Source organism: Rhododendron vialii, chromosome 13a (assembly GCF_030253575.1).
Source record: "Rhododendron vialii isolate Sample 1 chromosome 13a, ASM3025357v1".
In the NCBI taxonomy this organism is placed as follows: Eukaryota; Viridiplantae; Streptophyta; class Magnoliopsida; order Ericales; family Ericaceae; genus Rhododendron; species Rhododendron vialii.
The window spans coordinates 16,406,676-16,425,504 of NC_080569.1; the positions used below are offsets into that span (position 1 = coordinate 16,406,676).

General features: G+C 38.3%; 1 protein-coding gene across 8 annotated transcripts in view; it reads left to right on the top strand.

The window, feature by feature from the left end:
* Positions 1 to 18,829, top strand: part of LOC131313017 (uncharacterized) — a 74,247-nt gene that overhangs the window by 33,698 nt on the left and 21,720 nt on the right. For 7 of the 8 annotated variants that reach the window (XM_058341062.1, XM_058341064.1, XM_058341063.1 and 4 more), the window contains 18 exons: positions 1,141 to 2,711; positions 2,798 to 4,005; positions 6,025 to 6,153; positions 6,245 to 6,400; positions 7,308 to 7,928; positions 8,019 to 8,090; positions 8,189 to 8,653; positions 8,779 to 8,962; positions 9,054 to 9,816; positions 9,940 to 10,056; positions 13,179 to 13,452; positions 15,065 to 15,178; positions 15,258 to 15,341; positions 16,163 to 16,213; positions 16,295 to 16,474; positions 16,889 to 17,214; positions 17,424 to 17,792; positions 17,889 to 17,952. In XM_058341062.1, coding sequence (XP_058197045.1) covers positions 1,141 to 2,711; positions 2,798 to 4,005; positions 6,025 to 6,153; positions 6,245 to 6,400; positions 7,308 to 7,928; positions 8,019 to 8,090; positions 8,189 to 8,653; positions 8,779 to 8,962; positions 9,054 to 9,816; positions 9,940 to 10,056; positions 13,179 to 13,452; positions 15,065 to 15,178; positions 15,258 to 15,341; positions 16,163 to 16,213; positions 16,295 to 16,474; positions 16,889 to 17,214; positions 17,424 to 17,792; positions 17,889 to 17,952 — 6,748 coding nt within the window. Of the gene's footprint in view, positions 1 to 1,140; positions 2,712 to 2,797; positions 4,006 to 6,024; positions 6,154 to 6,244; positions 6,401 to 7,307; positions 7,929 to 8,018; positions 8,091 to 8,188; positions 8,654 to 8,778; positions 8,963 to 9,053; positions 9,817 to 9,939; positions 10,057 to 13,178; positions 13,453 to 15,064; positions 15,179 to 15,257; positions 15,342 to 16,162; positions 16,214 to 16,294; positions 16,475 to 16,888; positions 17,215 to 17,423; positions 17,793 to 17,888; positions 17,953 to 18,829 lie in introns of those variants that run through there. The other variant, XM_058341068.1, reaches the window with a different exon arrangement.

Consider the following 18,829-nt stretch of genomic DNA (forward strand, 5'->3'; position numbering starts at 1 on the left):
CGTTCTAGTGTATTTTAATTTTGTTTTATCATCATTGTCGCTATCGTCATCATCGTCAATATCTTGGTCCACAACTTCTTGAGAATCTCGACGATGTCAAATCAGGGTGCTGCAAAAGGAGGATTGTTTTTATGTTTTCTCTCAACATTCCTTCTATAGTACCTCCCAGTCAGATTCTCGTTCCTCTTAGATGGCTGGGCATACCAAACATTGTCCATCTAATTTTAACTTGAAATTGTTTTCCAATTAATAAATTGTTTAATTAATTCGCCAGGGCAACGCAACATGCCGACATTATAGTTAACTAATATCACCGCTTAAGTTTGTAATGACATGGCTAGATTTAACCAACCATGTCCTTGTCGATTCATCATAACGCCAAGAAGATAAGCTTGAAAGCTCCACTAAAAGGTGCTGAAGGGGTGCGGCAGCTGTAATTATTATCCTTATTTCGCAAGTAATCTACTTAATTGGTGTGGAGATTGAAAACACCGTAACATTGTCTACCTTCGTAACCAATTATTATCCTTATGGTTGAACGTGTATACATTGATTTTTGGCTTATTTGGCCTATTGCACAAAACTGATGGTTCTTTTGATTCCTGCTAAAGGCTGGTTGACGTTGATCAAGTATAGTGTAGGATTTTATCTCTCCAGCGAACTTTGCAAATAATGTTCAAAGGATGACCATCGAATTACATCAAGGCAAAATGTGACATGGGAACCGACCCTTCTTCCTCAGAATTGAGACTCTCTATTCTTTCCTTGAGTCACGAGATTCTGAAAGGATCCTAATGACCAGGACCAAAGTGAATAAGACACCCATAAAATGACTACAACACTGATGACATACCCCCTGCAGAATGTTCGTGCATGATGCCTTTTGAGCTACATCTTTCCCTTTGTGATTCCAATGAAGGTTACTGTTTCAATGTACAACATATCACCATGATCTATTTCTCTTGCACTGTGTCTGAAAGTCTGTTTAAGACATTGGACTGCTAATTTCAAACTGACTCCATTCCCAGTGAACTGCTAAGTCCACATCCAATAAAATAAATTGTGTAAAGGGAAACTTACTTACTGGAAACTGTGCCTATATCATTCTAGGATATATTTAGCTTTGTTAATCCCTTGCAGGTATGCTGTAATGGAGATGCAGGAGTGCTGGATCTCTACGAAGGCAGTGAAAATAATCAGTTCTTTGTTGGACAGTGATAAAGATGGCCATATTCTATGCTCATCTGGGAATATTATTCCTGTCGATTATGCACAGCAGCAAGATGCAAGTCAGAGGGAAAATTCCAGTGGGAAAAGCACATCTGCAGATGGATGCTTTGTATTACAGTATCAGGAATGGAGGGATTTGGGCTTAATTCCCCACAAGTGTACAGTCTGCCTTAGTGATGTTGATTTTCACTGCTATCCAAATATAGTCAGGTTGCTGGTTGAATTTTGTGATAAATTGCTTCACTATGGTACATCTCTCAATGTTGAGAATCCAGTCAGTCGCTCTATGAATGGTGAAAATATGTCACCAATTCAGTCTTTTGGCTTGGAAAGATTTGGCTTCTCAAACTTTTCTGAAACTGGTTCCTCCGAATGGGCAAGCATTCCACTCGACCGCTTTCCGTTTGTTACTATTTACAACTGCGGTTCTCTTAGTAATGCTCAGAGTTCACTTATTCATGCCCTTCCGGACTGGAGGAAAATTTTGAAGGTGAGGGACAGAAGAACCAAAAGTCCTAAAGTGAGCTTGAGAGGATCAGCAATGTCTTTTGCCTCAGAGTTGAAATGCGGATTTGGTAATGATATGGTGTCTACAGCACAGTATTCTGATGTTAGTGATGTTCTAATTGATCTAAGTCTCAGCAGAATCAGTGTACATTTCCATGACTGCTCGTGTATAGTTGGAACCGTTGTCATAGCTACCGCAAAATCTTCAGTGTCTATCCGTGGAGATTGTTTGGACGTCTTGTGTTCCACTGAGGGATTGACGCTACGTTCATCTTGGTGGCCTCGAAGCATCCATGACTTTCTGTGGGGTCCCTCATCGACAAATTTCTCTCCTATTTTAAATGTGAGGCTGAGGAAACAAAAAGATGGACAACTGAGATCCGAGCTTGAAATAAGCTTTGGCATTCAGCATGTGTCCTGCATTTTACCACCTGATTTTTTGGCCATATTAATTGGCTATTTCTCGTTACCTGATTGGTGCTCCAAGGGAAATGGGCAGTTTTCTGGGGAAACTGCTGGGTTGGTAGACTCAGTAGACACTAGTCTAATTACTTATAAGTTTGAGGTGCTTGACTCCATTTTGTTTACACCACTCGGGAGTGATGACCCTAGGTCACTAAAGCTTGAAATTCCACAATTGTACTGTAGTTTCACCCAGAATAGCTGTTCTAGTGGTATATTGAAGGGCATTCCTCCAGAATGTTTGGTTGCGGCAAATAAAATTGCAGAGAAAAATCACTGTTTGAATGTGTTTGGACAGGATCTATCGCTATCGCTTTTCTTGTTAAATAATGATGGATTTGATGCTTCAATGGTTGACCCAAATAATGGACAGGTATGTATTGCCTTTATCACACCATTCAGTGCTGATGTATGGGTTAGAATACCAGATGAAAAGGGCTCCTCTTGTGTCAGTTCTTTCGCTTCAACGTGTGTCATGGCTAGGGTTGACAATGTCCAACTTATTGCTAAAGGTACAATGGTGTAAATATTTTTCCTTTGCTCCTTTGAATGTTGTTCTTTGAAATTGACATGCCCACTATTTTTTTTTATGCTACAGATGGTCACATTGTTCTTGGATTCGAAGCACTACTGGACATCATAGATCAGTTTTCCTCCGTTGATAGACAATCCGAAGGTTTCACGTCTGATGTTCTTCAGTTTCTTCAGTTCAAAAGGAGCGTTATGGAGAACCGTGCATCCCAACCAGAAGCCTCAACCGTGACCTTGATAGAAACTAAATGTTGTGTCAATGCATTGTCAATAAGTTTTTATCACTCAAGAAGTGATGTGGTCTCTTTGGAACTGGTTGCTAGGGCTGATATGCAATTTCTATTATCTGCTTCTTTTAAAAATGAGATTCCCATCTTCCTTGATGTTTCTTTCCATTCACTCACATTGTTTTCTCACCTTAATTCAGTTATGTTAGGAGAATGCACATCTTCTTGCCCAACCTCATCAGTCCTTGACATTCATCTTTCAATGTCAGATCAAGGTGAAAATGATCTTCTTGTTTCCCTCCCTTCCCTCGATATTTGGTTACATTTGGTTGACTGGACTGAGGTCATTGACTTGCTCAGTTCTTACCCTGGGCGATTGGCCAAAAAGTCGATTGTGGGGGCGTCCCCAAATAACTCACTGGTTGGTCAAGTGGATCAAATTGAAAATGCGACTGTTAATGTTCCTGCAAGTACATCAATTTGTGTTGCTTCAGAAAACATGATGCAGACTGCTACTACCCTCGCAGCCAAGTTAGAAAATATCGGCATAGAGATTCATATTCCTGTCTGGATCAGTAGAGAGGCATTTAGCATCTTCGGGGAGCCTCAAGTTCAAGAGGAGGGGTGTCACAATGATTCATATGATATGGACGAAGGAGTTCACAACAATTTTATTACAATTTCTTTTCGCAATGGAAGTAGTGAACTGCTTTTTAGTAGCAGAACTGCAAAAATAATGTTGAACTTGGCTAAAATAAATGGAACAGTGGGGTTAAATAGGGGTAAAAGTTTCCCTTCATGGCCATTTTTCCAGTTTTCTCAAGTTAATGTTGAGGCTGAGATTCGTGGAAATCAACTGGACCTGGCCCATGTCCATGCCAATATACAATGTGAGAGTCTGGATCTGTGGCTTTCATATCACATATTCTTCTTCTGGAAAAGTATGGCGTTCATATTTCCTAAAGCACGGTCGGGTCAATCTGCTTCAAGTAGTGGTGATCTCAGCATTAAACTCAGAAAGATTTCGATTCTGTTGACCGATGGAAGGGTATGTTGCCTTTATCGTTATTCTTTGTGGTTTTTCTGGTATAAAGTGTTTCCTTTGACAAATTTTTACTTTTTTGTTGTAAACTATAAAGAAGATGCACATCGTTTAGTTGTCGAAGTAGTGTCAGGCGCGCATTTGTGTTTTAAAAATTAATTGTTTTTGTTGGACACAGTATAGCTACAGTGATTCAGGCTTGCGTTTCCTGTGGCTAGACACTTGCCAGAACACGTTAGGGACAAAGCTTGTTGTGTACTTTTTATCTTCATAGTTTTAGGATATAAATTGCAGTAGTTTATTTTTGATGTTAATGAGTTTATGATTTGCTCGTCTTCATTGCACTATTACGTTAATGGGTTGCTTTAGTGCGGTCGCCTGTTTTTTTTTTTTGGGGGGGGTACATGTCGCCTGTTCATTTAGGTTTAAATTGTACGTCAAAAGGTTTTTGTTAAGTTTTTAGTTGTTTTTTTAGGCAAGATTCTCATGCACAAAAAAGTATAAGAGAAATTTGCTTCTGTGTCTCTCGCGCTACTATATCGTAGCCTTGCGTTTTGAGAAATGTTGTACGTGTGTTATATTCGTGTCTTATCTGTATTTTGGTTTCTCAAACCATAGGTTTCATCATTTTTTTGATTATGTAGTGTATTAATTCTTACCGAGCCTTATTGTTTCCATAATCGAGTATGCTACTAGAAAATTTCAACTACCGTAGTGGCTAAAGGGGAACTCTACACAACACAAAATTCCAGGAAGGCACAACCAAATCTACTTTACTTTTGCTTGCTGGTTTGTACCTTCTCTGAGATGCCCTGGTGCATGCTTTTCTGCAAGCCCTTCCTAGTTATCCCTTATTTAGTTTTCCCTATTAAGATCGGAAGACAAAAACTATCGAATTCTACTACCGGACTTCCTAACGTGGAAGTGCTCTGTGTTTCTTGAAAAGGGGGAAAAAATGTTTTTTTCATTATGTCTTGCATGGTATGTAATGTGATTTAATGTCTCCTTTCTTCTTTTTATATCCTCCCTCATCTTTCATTATATATTCGAGAGGTTTTTTACTGAGGGGAAAGAGGAGCGCTAGTTGAGGAAACATATATTTGTTGCAAGAAAGCTATATACTTTATCTCTCTGACGTTTAGCTATAGTTTAATAAATACAGACATGGTAGTGGAAGCTGCAAGAATATTTGGGCAAATAAAAGGAGTGTTGAAAATAAGCTCCAAAAATAGAAGGTAATTTACTAGTTCCCTCCAGTTATCTCCTCATTTTCCAATTTAGTGGTCAAGACTCAAGAATGTCCTCTTGATTGGAAGATGATATACACATGACCTCGGTCGTAACTGGCCAAATCTGGGAAAACTGGGATCAATGAAAACTTAACTGGGTTCTTCGCCTTTTTGTTTTTTAGCCATTAATTTTCTCCAACGAGCCTGGACAAGTAGATTATCAAAAGACAGAACCTGCACGAGCCTGCATTTAGTGGTTTTTTTTTTTTATTAGAATTTCCTGCTGTCTTTTTCTTGACTTCTGCTTTATTATATTATCAAAAGACAGAGACCACTGCTGAATCTGGTCTTTGACATCACCGTGTGTCACCTATTTCTGTTCAGTTCCTTTATCTTGGAATGAAAAATGTTCTGGAAACAAAAACTTAATCCTACAAATTTGTTATGCAGTACTATGCTTCAGTGGAGAATACTGGAGGACTAAAGTTTCTGTATTCGACTAATGTTTCGTTACGCTTTTATTGTTAACACTAAGGTTTAGCTATTTCATGACCAATGAAACAAACTTTGTCTGTTTTCATAGTCTATGGCCTATCCCAGCAGGCAGCAGCTGCCTCCTATTGGCCTGTTTTGGGTGCTATTTTTTTTTAGCATTACTTGTTTGATTGGATCTGCACATTATTCTTTTTGTTCTGATCCTTCATACAGTTTTTATGCTATGAGCTAGGCCAACTACTTATTTAATGGTGCATTTCCAGTTCTGTTGGGTTAATTTCATATTTATGTTTGCTTGTAGTGGAACTCTAAAGGACCCCTTATGGAAGTTCTCATGAGGAATTTTCTCTGGCATGCCAACATGGTTGAGAACAAATTAGAAGGCTCAGTTGCTGGTGACTTACGAGTGAACTACAACAACATTCACAAGGTTGTATACTTGGTGATGAATGATCCCTGTGTTTTGGTGTTTACAGAGTATTGTCTACTTAGGGTTAATTACCTGGATATAATGGTGACAGGTCTTATGGGAACCTTTCATAGAGCCGTGGAATTTTGTGTTGAACTTTAGCAGATTACATGCGAAGAGTGCTCTTCTAAGCAATGCCATCATGACAGATTTCCATCTCACATCAACTGCACAGCTTAACTTGAATGTTACTGTCTCCCTTGTTGAGGTATGTAATGCTCCATTTCTTTAGAACTTATCTTTCACTTTTCATTGTACTTATGCTGTCCCAAAATGCAATTAATGGATCTATTTTTGTTTGATATCTATACTTAACAAAAAAAAATAAAAAATTGTTTGATATCTATGCCATGATGTTGAACGTAAATTTAAGCAGAAGATGAGATCAATGATTGCAAATATTGTCCAATGGGGTCACCTATATCACATCTTATGTGTCTCTTGGTTATCCTGCCTGCCTTTCCCTTTGATTCTCTGTGGCCTGTACTGTTTCCAATCTGTTTTGATGTTTTGATTGGGTCAACTCTAGTAATTGAATATTTCCTACGTAACGTTTGTGGGTTTTGGTATTTTGCTTCGTTGATGTTCTTTGATTATACATGGTCTCGTTTATATAGTAACGAACATCATATAATAGAGTTAATTCACTCTCTAATACCTTCATGGCTCTCTTACTTCTTATCACAAACTTAATTTTTCTTTGCTGAGCCACTAAACTGTGAATTGTAATCATCATTGTAATTAGGACTAAGTTCTCTTTTTCATTTTATTTCCCTTTAAAATGTCATTCTATCGGCAGTTGGTAATGGAGAAGCTTGTTTTTGAATTCCTTACAATGCTTTATCTCTTAGGGCTTGTTCGGTTTGAGTTTTGAGGGAGGTTTTAAAGTGTAATGAGTGGAGAGAGATAGATAGAGGAAATTTATTGGGGACCGTGCACAGGGGGTGCGCAGGGGTTTTGAGTACCCCAAACGAACAAGCCTTTAATGTTTCAGTAATTGTTGAACTCTCTTTTCCCTTCACTTGTGGATAGTATTGAAGACTTGGAACTCATTAGTTTTTTTTTTATAAGACTTGGAACTCATTAGTTACTTCAACTACTTTTGTCTCTTTAAGGCCATTTTCAGGGTAACTGAGATGGTTAAGGATGCTTGGGGTTTGATGGGACATAAATCTATTTCTGAAAGCCAGAGCTTATTAAGTCCACAGATTTGTGAAAATATGAATACAGGAAGATATGCGCCATACATATTACAAAATTTGACCTCCTTGCCTCTGGTATTTCAAGTCTGTCAAGGGTCAATATATGCTGATTATGTGGATATGTCGTTCAAAGGTGGAACGTTGGTGCATCCTGGTTCTTCTGTCCCAATTTATGTTAATGATGATGAAACTCCAGAGGAACTACTACTTCGCTCTAGACCTGCTCATTCTTCTGATAGACTCGGTGACAAGCAAGTGAGCGGGGTTGCACATCATTATATAGTTATTCAATTTAATGGGACATCTGTGCCTTCAAATCCTATTTCAATGGATCTTGTAGGTCTTAATCACTTTGAGGTTGATTTTTCGAAGTCAACAGATAAAATGGAAGTTGACAAGAATAGGGAATATTCGAAAAGCAATAAACACGCTGATGAGGTTATCCAAACAGATTCAAAAGGTGGCTTTGTCGTTCCTGTGGTATGTGATGTTTCCGTACAGCGGTATTGTAAGCTGATACGATTGTACTCTACGGTATGCACACATTCAAGTTGTTTTCTTAACGGAAATATGGTGTTCGTAACGTTCTCATTGTTGCGAAAACTTCACTTGCATTATTTTCAGGTTATACTCTGTAATGCAACTTCAATGCCATTTGAGGTACGGTTCGATATTCCCTTTGGCGTATCTCCAAAGGTATGAAATATGGAAGATTATGGTTTGTCCAATTATCGTATCTCCATTACTTCTTGGTTGTGGCATTCTCATACATCAAATTCTTGATTTTACTGCAGATCCTTGATCCGATACTTCCTGGTCGGGAGTTTCCTCTACCTCTACATTTGGCTGAAGCTGGTCGTGTGAGGTGGCGTCCACTTGACCAGAATTACCTATGGAGCGAAGCTCATAATATCTCAAACATTCTTTTGCATGAGACTAAGATAGGACCTTTCCGTTCCTTTGTTTGCTATCCATCTCACCCGAGTAGTGATCCATTCCGTTGCTGCATATCAGTGCAACAGATGTGCTTCCCTCCTACTGGCAACCTGGAGAGGAGTTCATCTTGTCCCAATAATAGCACTCTGAAGCCATCAATTGAAAATTGTAGCCAAGTATCATGTAATCTGGACAAGTCAAAAAAGCATTTTATTCACCAAGTAACATTATGTTGTCCACTTATAGTGAGAAACTATCTTCCAAAGTCGATATCGTTGACAATAGAAAGTGGTGGGGTTGAACGTACTGCATTACTTTCAAAGGTTTGTGGTGTTCATCAGCTAACCTGATATTTTTGAGTAATTGAACTAGCTTTGAATACTCCCTTTTGTTTTATCAAAGCTTGTTGTTTGGATTAATTCACCAGTTTATATGCTAATCGTTTCAGGTGGAAACTTCATTTTTCCATATCGATTCATCACATGACTTGGGAATAGTATTGCGTATGCATGGATTTAAGCCTTCGATTCTGAAATTCCCACGTGCAGAAACATTTGGTGGGATCGCTAAGTTCAGTGGAACAAAGTACTCTATATCTGAAACTGTTACCTTTGAACCTGATTTAACTGATGGTAATTTATCATTGAGCTGTTGTTTTCCTTCAGGTGATACTATTGTTTCAAGAAATAATCAATTAATAGGAATACTGTTACATTATTTTAGGTCCTGTTTATGTTACCGTGGAAAAGGTGATGGATGCATTTTCTGGAGCTCGTGAAATCTTCATTTTCGTGCCCTATTTGTTATATAACTGCACTGGTTTTTCACTAATTGTTTCGGATTGTACTACCGATATGAAAGGACATGGTTGCATCATTCCTTCGTGTTATGATATGTGTGAGGAGGACCTGCTTCTAGGCAGAAAAGATGGTCTTGGTCTTCTGTCTACTCCACAGGGTTTACAAGTGGAATCAGCAACTGATGATGGTTTGAGAAATTCTTCGTCCCTTGTCTCAACTAGGAAAATTATGGATCCTCAAACAAAGATCCTTTTTAGAAAAACCCTGATCTCTGGGTCATCTATAATGTCTCAGGAGAGTTCGGATAGACATGATTTAGATGCACATAAAGCTGCAGTGAACAGTCTGAAGAAGAGGTGGTGTTCAAGCATTCAGTCACATTTAGAGTGTTCCAATTTAGCAGAAACGGAATGCAAGAAGGTTGAGGCTTGTATGTATTCTCCTGATCCTAGTTCCTCTGTCACCGAAACTATGGTTAGGTTAAGTCGGTATATGCCTCAATGTGCTACTGAAAAGATGCCAAAATATTGTTGGTCTAGCCCTTTTTTTCTTGTTCAACCAACTGGTTCTACCAATGTTGTTATTCCTCAATTATCTGGTGATGCTGCATACATTATCTCTGTCACTTCAAGTGCAGTTGATGGGCCATTTTCTGGAAGGACAAGAGCCATCACTTTCCAACCCAGGTATTAATTTCATAACCCTGTTGATGGACTACATTAGTCTGTGATCCATTTTTTTTTCTGTGATTCATTTTTTTTCATGATCTTTCTTTTCTCCTATGTTCATCTGCTTTTGTATTTCTGCAGATATGTTCTAAGTAATGCATGTGGCAAGGACTTATGTTATAAGCAGAAAGGAACTGATTCTATTTTCCATTTGGCAACTAAACAACATTCTCATCTTCAATGGACAGAAACAACAAGGTATTTGGCAATGGCATAATGTTATTCAATACAATTATATGCTCGTTGTAGCTGTAGGACATGATGGAAATCTTTATGGCCCTCCATAATTGGTTAGGTTCCTTGGAATATTATAGTTCCTCATTAAGATGTGGCTTTTTAGTTGCTGGTAGACGAATGTATACACATCATCTTTTGAGTGCCAACGAACTTATTAGTGTCGGATAAATATTTTGCTATATTAGGTTGGTTATGCATTATCAGGTTCCTTTATTCGTGAGTTGTTTTTTTAAACTCTAGGTATGCAGTGTGAAATATGTTTTATTCATGATATTCCCATGACTTTTATTTCCCTCCTTTCAAATGTTGAGTTGTACAATGGAAGAGTTGTCGTTATATTATTGGAACTGGTTTTTGTAGCTCCTTTTGGATAAGTATTTGGACAGATGGACACTGGTTCTACTAAAAGAGGATTTGGGAAACTAACGAAACTAGACCTATTGTTGATTTTTAACTCAAAATGGTTGAGGTTGGTTTAAGTTATTGGGGGATGACGCTTCCCTCGAAAAGAAGCTGGAGCTTTGATATGCATAGTTTTTTGAATTGCAAAATTCACGATTCGTATCTTATGGTTCAATATGATTCAGTCGGTCATCGTTACCAATAGGTTGCATGTATTGGAAATAGCTGCAAATCGTAAGTGACTCAGTGATCCAATTCAATTTTGATTTTGCTGAATTCAATTTTACTATTTTTTGCCTTTTTGTTGTTGGATAATGGTTCAAATTATATTTTAAAGGTCTTTTTGTATTTTTATATGCCATCTTTTGTCTACGTTTCTCCTTTATTTGGTCTCAAAAATAGATTTCTCTCTTGTTAACTATTATAGGTAATAATAAAGGGAATATTTGTTTAGAGAGTGAATCTTAGTAACAAGATCTTTCTAAAATGGGTGCGCTCCCTAGACTGGAGCTTGAATCGGCTCTCCCCCCAAGATGGGAGCTTGACTGGAGCTGGCTCCCCTCAAGACGGGAGGTCGCTCCTAATAAAGATGGGAGCTTATCAGGCCATTAAGGCAGTTATTCCCTTACTTTTAAGGCAGTTATGCCATTGTGGAAATAAGAATATGAGAATTATATTAGTCAAGAAGTTTTGCAAATTGACAATATATAACTTCCAATAATTACACTTTAAGATCGGAAAAATTTTCAGTATCACTTTTCCTTTAATGGTTAAGTATTTAAAGATATTTTATATGCGTATTTTTATATAATCTAGATACGCTCCTTAGGCGCTCCAAACCTTAGGAGCTTTTAGGTCCCTTCGCTTCCCCGCACCCGCTCCCGCGCCTGCACCCTCTTTGTGCTACTAAGGAGTGAATTCAAAACGACAAAGACAAAATACATTGACCTCGCAAGTTAGAATCAGCTTTTACTCTTGTTAGAACTGTGGCTCATATGTTAAGTATGAAGAGATACTAAGGAGTTTTAGAAAGAAGGCTAGATGTTGGAGCGGAGTGGAACGAGCGGAGGCATCTGGCCCATCACTGATGATTTAGAAAAAGTAGATTGGGCCGAAGGGCCAGGCATTTTGTAATTTGGGGGTTGTAGCCCCCCGCTGTGGTATGGTATCGTACAAGGGTATTTTTGGGATACAGACCAAATACTAGGTTAGGGTTAGAATAGAGTCAGTATAAATATTCTATGTTGTAAACCTTATTTCGTATTGTGATAATAAAGAACAGCAGCCGCTCTCGCTCCTGTGGACGTACCCGGTTTTGGGGAACCACGTTTATCTCTGTGTTGATTTCTTTACTGTTTTATACTCGTGATTCGTGCATGTGTGTGTGACGATCCTGACAACTCTTTTTCACGAAAGGACCATAAGTAGGATTTGCTAATCCTCATCTTTTCCCTCATTGACTGAAATTGAATCCCAGCTCCGTCACTGGTGATTAATCTTCAACACAATGAGCATTGGTATACCATCTTGTTAAATATTCTCTCGTTTTACTGATATAATAGGTTCTTTTTCTGCCTTCTACCTGGTCTTTCATGATTTCATGAATTGGGTCCATTGACTCCATCCTTCATGGCTTTTGTTCTTTTGAGGCACTTCTACTTTTAGAAGAGAAGCAGTGAGAATGTAAATGATGACATCAGCTGTATTTGTGTAAATCAGTGACAGATGCTTTCATTACTTGATATCCTTTCGATGTTTGTGCTAAGTTTACAAGTTGTTTTGACATTAGCTCTTTAGCTGTGGATGATTTGCATGCTGGTTTTCATGTTTTCCTTGTGCTAAGTCATCATATTTTTAGTTGTTTCTTTTAGGTCTTCTCTTCCACCTTGTTAGGGTCAACTTTTTATCCCTCTATATTAGATTGTTAACCACCAACTCATCTAAAAGCTTAAGCTTTTAGAGGGAGGGGCTCAACTTTATTATTTTTACCTTCAACATGCCCCATCACGTGTAGCCAGACTCTCTTCCATTAGTGGGCTAAACCCATGTAAATATTTCAACATTAGGTAGGCGGTGAGGTTCGAGCACAAGATCTATTGCCTGCTTTAATGCCATAATAGATTGTTAACCATCAACTCATCTAAAAGCTTAAGCTGTTAGAGAGAGGGGCACAACTTTATTATTTATACCTTCAATACTCTGCGACACTACCTCAATCCTTGCATACCCCCTGGCGCTCCCCCGTACAAAACATAAAAATAAAAGAAGGAATGAACTAGAACAAACCTCTCTTGACAGCCACTTCTTAAGCTGGTTCAAGTACTCGCAGTCAGCACCCATAAATGGACTTTCTGGGAGGTGAAGATTGGATACAGAAACAACTTTGGCACTAAATGTATAAAGTGGCTGGGCTTAGACTGCAAACCATAAGCTGGTTGTGCTTGTGAAACATAGCAAAAAAGAGGAAGGTCTCGATGGATGCTCTGTTAACTGTAACATATTGTTCAAATTTTTTCTTGTTATTCTGAAAACTCTCTGGATGAAACTGACTTATCTATAGCAAAAGTCTTATTTGATTTATATCTTGGGCAGACTTGGTCCATGGAAGCCTTTCTTTGCTAGTATTTCGCTTTTATCTTTCAATTCTCTGAATACTGTGCTCATGATTTAACGTGCCATAGGGAATTACTTGTTTCGGTACGTTTCAACGAACCTGGGTGGCAGTGGTCAGGGTGCTTCTTAGCAGATCATCTGGGTGATACTCAGGTGAAAATGCGGAATTATGTTTCTGGTGCTGTAAATATGATACGTGTAGAAGTGCAGACTGCTGATATTTCATTTCAAGAAGAAAAGATTGTTGGAAGCGTCAATGGAAATTCAGGGACAAACTTGATTCTTTTATCGGACGATGATACAGGCTTTATGCCATATCGGATTGATAATTTTTCGAAGGAGGTTGGTATATGTTTATTGTGTCTGCTTTCTTATTAAAGTTCTTGGTAAAAGACAAATCTTTAATTGTGTACAGCAAATAATCCAAAAAAACATGACGAAAAATTAACAGCTTTCTTATTAAAGTCCTTGGTAAAAGAGAGAATTTTAATTGTGTATAGCAAATAATAATAAATAAAAAAAATAACGAAAAATTAATCAAAGCAAAAAATATAAGAACAAAGAACAAAAAATTCCAAGGAAATATTAGGCCAAATCAACCCTTTTAGTGCTTGTGCTTTTTTATCATAGTGCTGCATTTTAGTATAATCTTTAATGCACAAATATTTTGTTCTTAGGAGATTAATACATTTTCATTTCGAGGATGTCCACATCAGGATCTTAGGATGGGTGGTTCGAGGGAATGACAAGGTTGGATCGCAATAACGGATTGAGGATCGAAGTATTCTACCATAAAATAAGAAAATTTGTAATAATTTTGACACTGACAAGTATTATGTAGAAATGAGCATGAACTAAGCCTAACCTGACACAAAGATAAGCTTTGTAATAGAGCATTTTTGCATTATGCAGTTGCACTAGCAGAAAAGTTCAGAAACAAAGTGTGAAAAGGTGAAGCTAGATGTATAAAAAAGAGTGAAATGCTGAGAGTTATTATTAAGAAAAGGCGAAGAAAATGGCGGCATTCCCTTAATACCTTCTTTCTAATATAATTATTTACTTATCAAGAAAAGAAAAGAAAAGAAAAGGCGAAGAAAGTATAAAGTGGAGTGGATTAGGAAGAGGATGGGTAGGTGGAGGATCTTAATAGGGATCCCCTGATCCAGTAAGCTACAGCCACCAAAATCATAAAATCCTTTCTCTGTGGAATTTTTTTACCCGTTCCCTATTGTTTTTGCCGTAATGGCTGCAGGATTTGAAGTTCTAATTTTGGATTCTGGCCATCATGATTCAGTTCAGCGTGATAGTCAATATCTAAAACTGGTTGCCACTCTCCTTTAACAAACACTCGTAGAGAAATATGGTTGGTTGATATAGAGTACTCGGCTCGGTTAAGTCTTATTCCTTGAACGGTGTTTACTTTTAATTTCCGGGTGATGAATATATGCATGCATGTAAAGTAGGATGAAACCTTTCTTTGCTTGGATTACTCTTATCGAACAGATGGCTTTTCATCAAGTCTTAAAGATCTTGTTGATTGGGGTAAGAACTAATTTTATTTGTTCTCTCTCTCTCTCTCTCTCTCTCTCTCTCTTGCACACGCACAAATGAACACGGATTGTGTTATGATCTAAATTTTCATTTTGATTGAAGTAATTAATCTCTCTCTCTCTCTCTCTCTCTCTCTCTCTCTCTCTCTCTCTTGCTCGCGCGTGCGCAATCGAACGTGGATTAGGTTATGATCTGGATTTTCATTTTCATTGAAGTAATAGGATGGTATTTGGTTCTTCCAAAATTCTTTGTTAAGTTTATATGGAGTTGGGTGAGGTGATTCAGCAGTTTGTTAGGCAGATTTTAGATATCAGTGTGTTTGGTTATAGGGAGCTAGGTTGTTATTGGCTCTGTTTTAGTTCAACATTGATGGTGGTTCTCTTTTTTGTCCCTTACATTGCAGCGTATACGAGTTTATCAACAAAGGTGTGAGAGTTTTGAAACACTAATTCAGTCTTACACCTCTTGCTCATACGCTTGGGATGAGCCTTTCTACCCCCATCGTCTCACAGTTGAGGTATTCCTTATGTTTTCAGCTTGCAATGATTAAGTGGTCTGACACTGTTACTAATTGAGTGCTGGTTGAAATCTCAAAGGTGCCTGGAGAGCGTGTCGTAGGATCATACACTCTTGATGATGTGAAAGAGTACGCGCCTATCTACTTACCTTCGACTTCCGAGGTATGTTGTTTTGGTTTTACCCATGCATGTCTTTTGCACTCGCATTGGCCCTGAAAAGAAATGACTGTACATAGGGAACATGCACAGAAGTACTGTTTCCTATCTTTAATAGAAGTTAGATGGATGATTTGTTTCTTCATCTTTGGTTAAGTTGTCGAGGTGGGTTGTAGATTTGTTGTTTTTGAAATTATAAGTTTAACATATTGTACGATTAGGAACTGATCTTCCTATGCTGTCCTCGGACCAGTTTTTGATGTGTAGCTTGCTTTAGCTTATTGAATCAAGCAACATTGATGTGCTGTTATGATGCCATAGTAGCAATATCCAAGAGAAAAAGTTGATAAAAAGAGGCCGAAGAAGGAAAGACAAGTTGAACGACATGATTAAAAAAATTGTTATTTTTGTTATTCTGCTGCTGATGTCATAATATATAATTGTTAGAAGTGGGCCGTGTATATGATCCTCGTGTCAAAAGTATTGCAAATTTTTGGGGATGTCGTTTTCAGACTTTCTTAATGATTAGATGCAGTAGGAAGAATCATCCTTAATGCATATGTTGGCATACGAATTGAGGCTTCTTGTGTCAAAAGTATTGCTAATTTTTGGGGATGTCGCTTTCACACTTTCTTAATGATTAGGAGAAGTAGGAAGAATCACCCTTAATGCATGTGTTGGCTTTCGAATTGAGGCTTCGGAGTCTTCTTTTGTTTCCAAACGTTTTCTGCTGCATGGTTATTATCGATTTTGTCATTGCTCTGCAAAAGTGTCTTAAGTTAATTCTGGCACATTTGAGTTGGTCTCACGACTTACTATTTTTTCAGAAACCTGAAAGAACATTGCTTGTCTCTGTCCACGCTGAAGGAGCAATAAAGGTGTTTTTCTAATATGTTGACAAGCAAATGCTTTTCAGCATCTGTTCTTTCAAACCTTAGTTTATTTTTGCTCTTCTACAGGTTCTGAGCATAATTGATTCAGGTTACCATGTTTTGAATGATGCAAAGGATCCACGTGTCTCCCTGTTCAAAGGAAAAAGAAAACCTTACCAGAAACAGGAATCTTCTGATGATTTTAACGAAAAGATATCAGTTTCTATTCCTTTTATAGGAATCTCCTTGATTGATTCTCACCCACAGGTATGCTAAAAGTTTGTTGTTACTCAGAAACCATCTATTACAGAATACTGCCAGAGTGCTTGGGTGTGGTGAGTCTGGTGACCACTTTACATGCATGAAGGACCTTTGTGGTACCTGAGCTGCCTATTTCATCCACATTAAAAACCATAAAGCCCACACCCCCCGATGAAAGCCCAAGAAAAGAAGGTTGCACAGTTATAAATCAAAAGAGACTACCGTGGCAGACCTAAAAAGCGGTTATGCTTGAGTTGGGTGTCAGAGATTATAATCCCACATCTCTTAGGTGTGGAATGTTTAATCACTTAATACTTGAATGAACATTCCATCCATCAACTTAGGCTTTTGAGTTGGATTCAGAAAGGTGTCTACACCATCAATAATTTGAACTCTGGCTGGTTGCCTCTCGTTTTGTAGGAATTGCTTTTTGCATGTGCTAAGAACACGAGGATTAATCTGCTCCAGAGTCTTGATCAGCAGAAGTTTTCCTTCCAAATATCATCCTTCCAAATTGATAACCAGTTGCCTAGTACGCCATATCCAGTTATCCTATGCTTTGATCGTGAATACAGAAGCAACCCAGTAGGCCAGACAAGGACTAGAGATGATAGCATAAAGAGTGAAAGTGAAAATCCGGTGCAATTTACTTCTGACAGCCTTTGTGAACCTGCATTCTGGTTAGCTGTGGCAAAATGGAGGAATAGAGATGTCTCATTGGCTTCATTTGAATATATTAGCTTGAGGTCTTTGGCCATCTTCTTTTTGGTGCAAAAAGTTTTTACTCTCTCTTTGTTTTTTGTTACAGGATTTTTTGTTGCTTCTGTGTTTAATTGTTGCCCCCACTGGCGCTAATTTCTAACTCCGCCACCCCTTTAGGTGGTTTTATAGAAGTTTGAATTAAACAAATGATTAACACTGCCAGTGCTTGACATATTCTGTTCAATACTTGCAGACTTGCAGATTTCCACCTTGAGCTTGAGCAGGAAGTCATACTTGGCTTGTTTGATTTCTTTAGAACTGTATCTTCAAGGTCTCACGTTGGGCTCCTGACATTTGGGCATTCTACATCCCATCCTGTCACCTCTGATCTGGGTTTTATAAACGAGTCCCCTTCTTGCACTGAGGCTCATGTTCAGCCCAAGGGGGCCCCATCCAATCCAACAAATGGAACTCAAACTCTTCAAAATTGCATAAGTTGCCCTTTGCTCCCTTCAGTAGTTCCTATTGGAGCTCCTTGGCAACAAATATTTCTCTTAGCCAGAAGACAGAAGAAAGTTTATGTTGAAATGTTTGACGTGGCCCCTATTAGGTTGACTTTGAGGTGATTTTGTAACTGCCTTTTCAGTGTCTCTATACCTTAATTCAGCTGTCATATCGATTATTGTTCAATAACGTACGTATTATATTCATTATACAGCTTTTCCAGCACTCCTTGGACGCTAAGAAATGGGGTTCTTACATCAGGAGAATCTCTTATCCATGTAAGTCGAGGAGTATCTATTATGTTTATGACAAAGACTTGTAAGAGAATATCAAGTCATAAAGTATGACAATGTCAAAGGAAATGCAGGCTGCATTTCTTTGCCAAGAACTTCAGCCAAGGAAATTATGAAGTTGTAAAGGAACAGTGACGTGGAATTGGAACCCAAAGATTAGGGTTATTTTCTCATAACATAAACTGATTACAACGTGAGTAGTTATACAACACATTAGACAAATTACACTATGGTCTATAGTTACATAATGGAACAACTAATAAACTAATTACAAATAAACCCATAATAATCTAACACTCCCTCTCAAGTTGGTACGAAGATATCAATCAGGCCCAAGTTGAATACAATGGGGTGGAAACTCTTGCGACCAAATCCTTTCGCGAATATATCAGCTAATTGATCTTCGGATCTCACAAAAGGCATACATATCAACCCCTCGCTCAGCTTCTCCTTGATGAAGTGCCTGTCAATCTCTATATGCTTCGTTCTGTCATATTGAACTTGATTATGAGCAATGTTTATGGCAGCTTTGTTGTCACAGTAGAGTTTCATAGGACCATAATTAGAAATTCCCAAATCACGTAGCACTGTGTGGAGCAATAGGAGCTCACAAACTTCATGTGCTATAGCTCTATACTCAGCTTCTGCACTAGACCTGACAACCATTGATTGTTTCTTACATCGCCAAGTAATCAAATTCCCCCAAGGAAAGTACAGTAGCCAGAAGTAAAGCGTCTATCATCCACAGGACCAGCCCAGTCGGCATTAGTAAATGCCTCTAACCGCAGGTGACCATGATTAGAAAACAAAATTCCTCTCCCTGCAGCAGCCTTGAGATACCTCAAGAAACGGTAAACTGCAT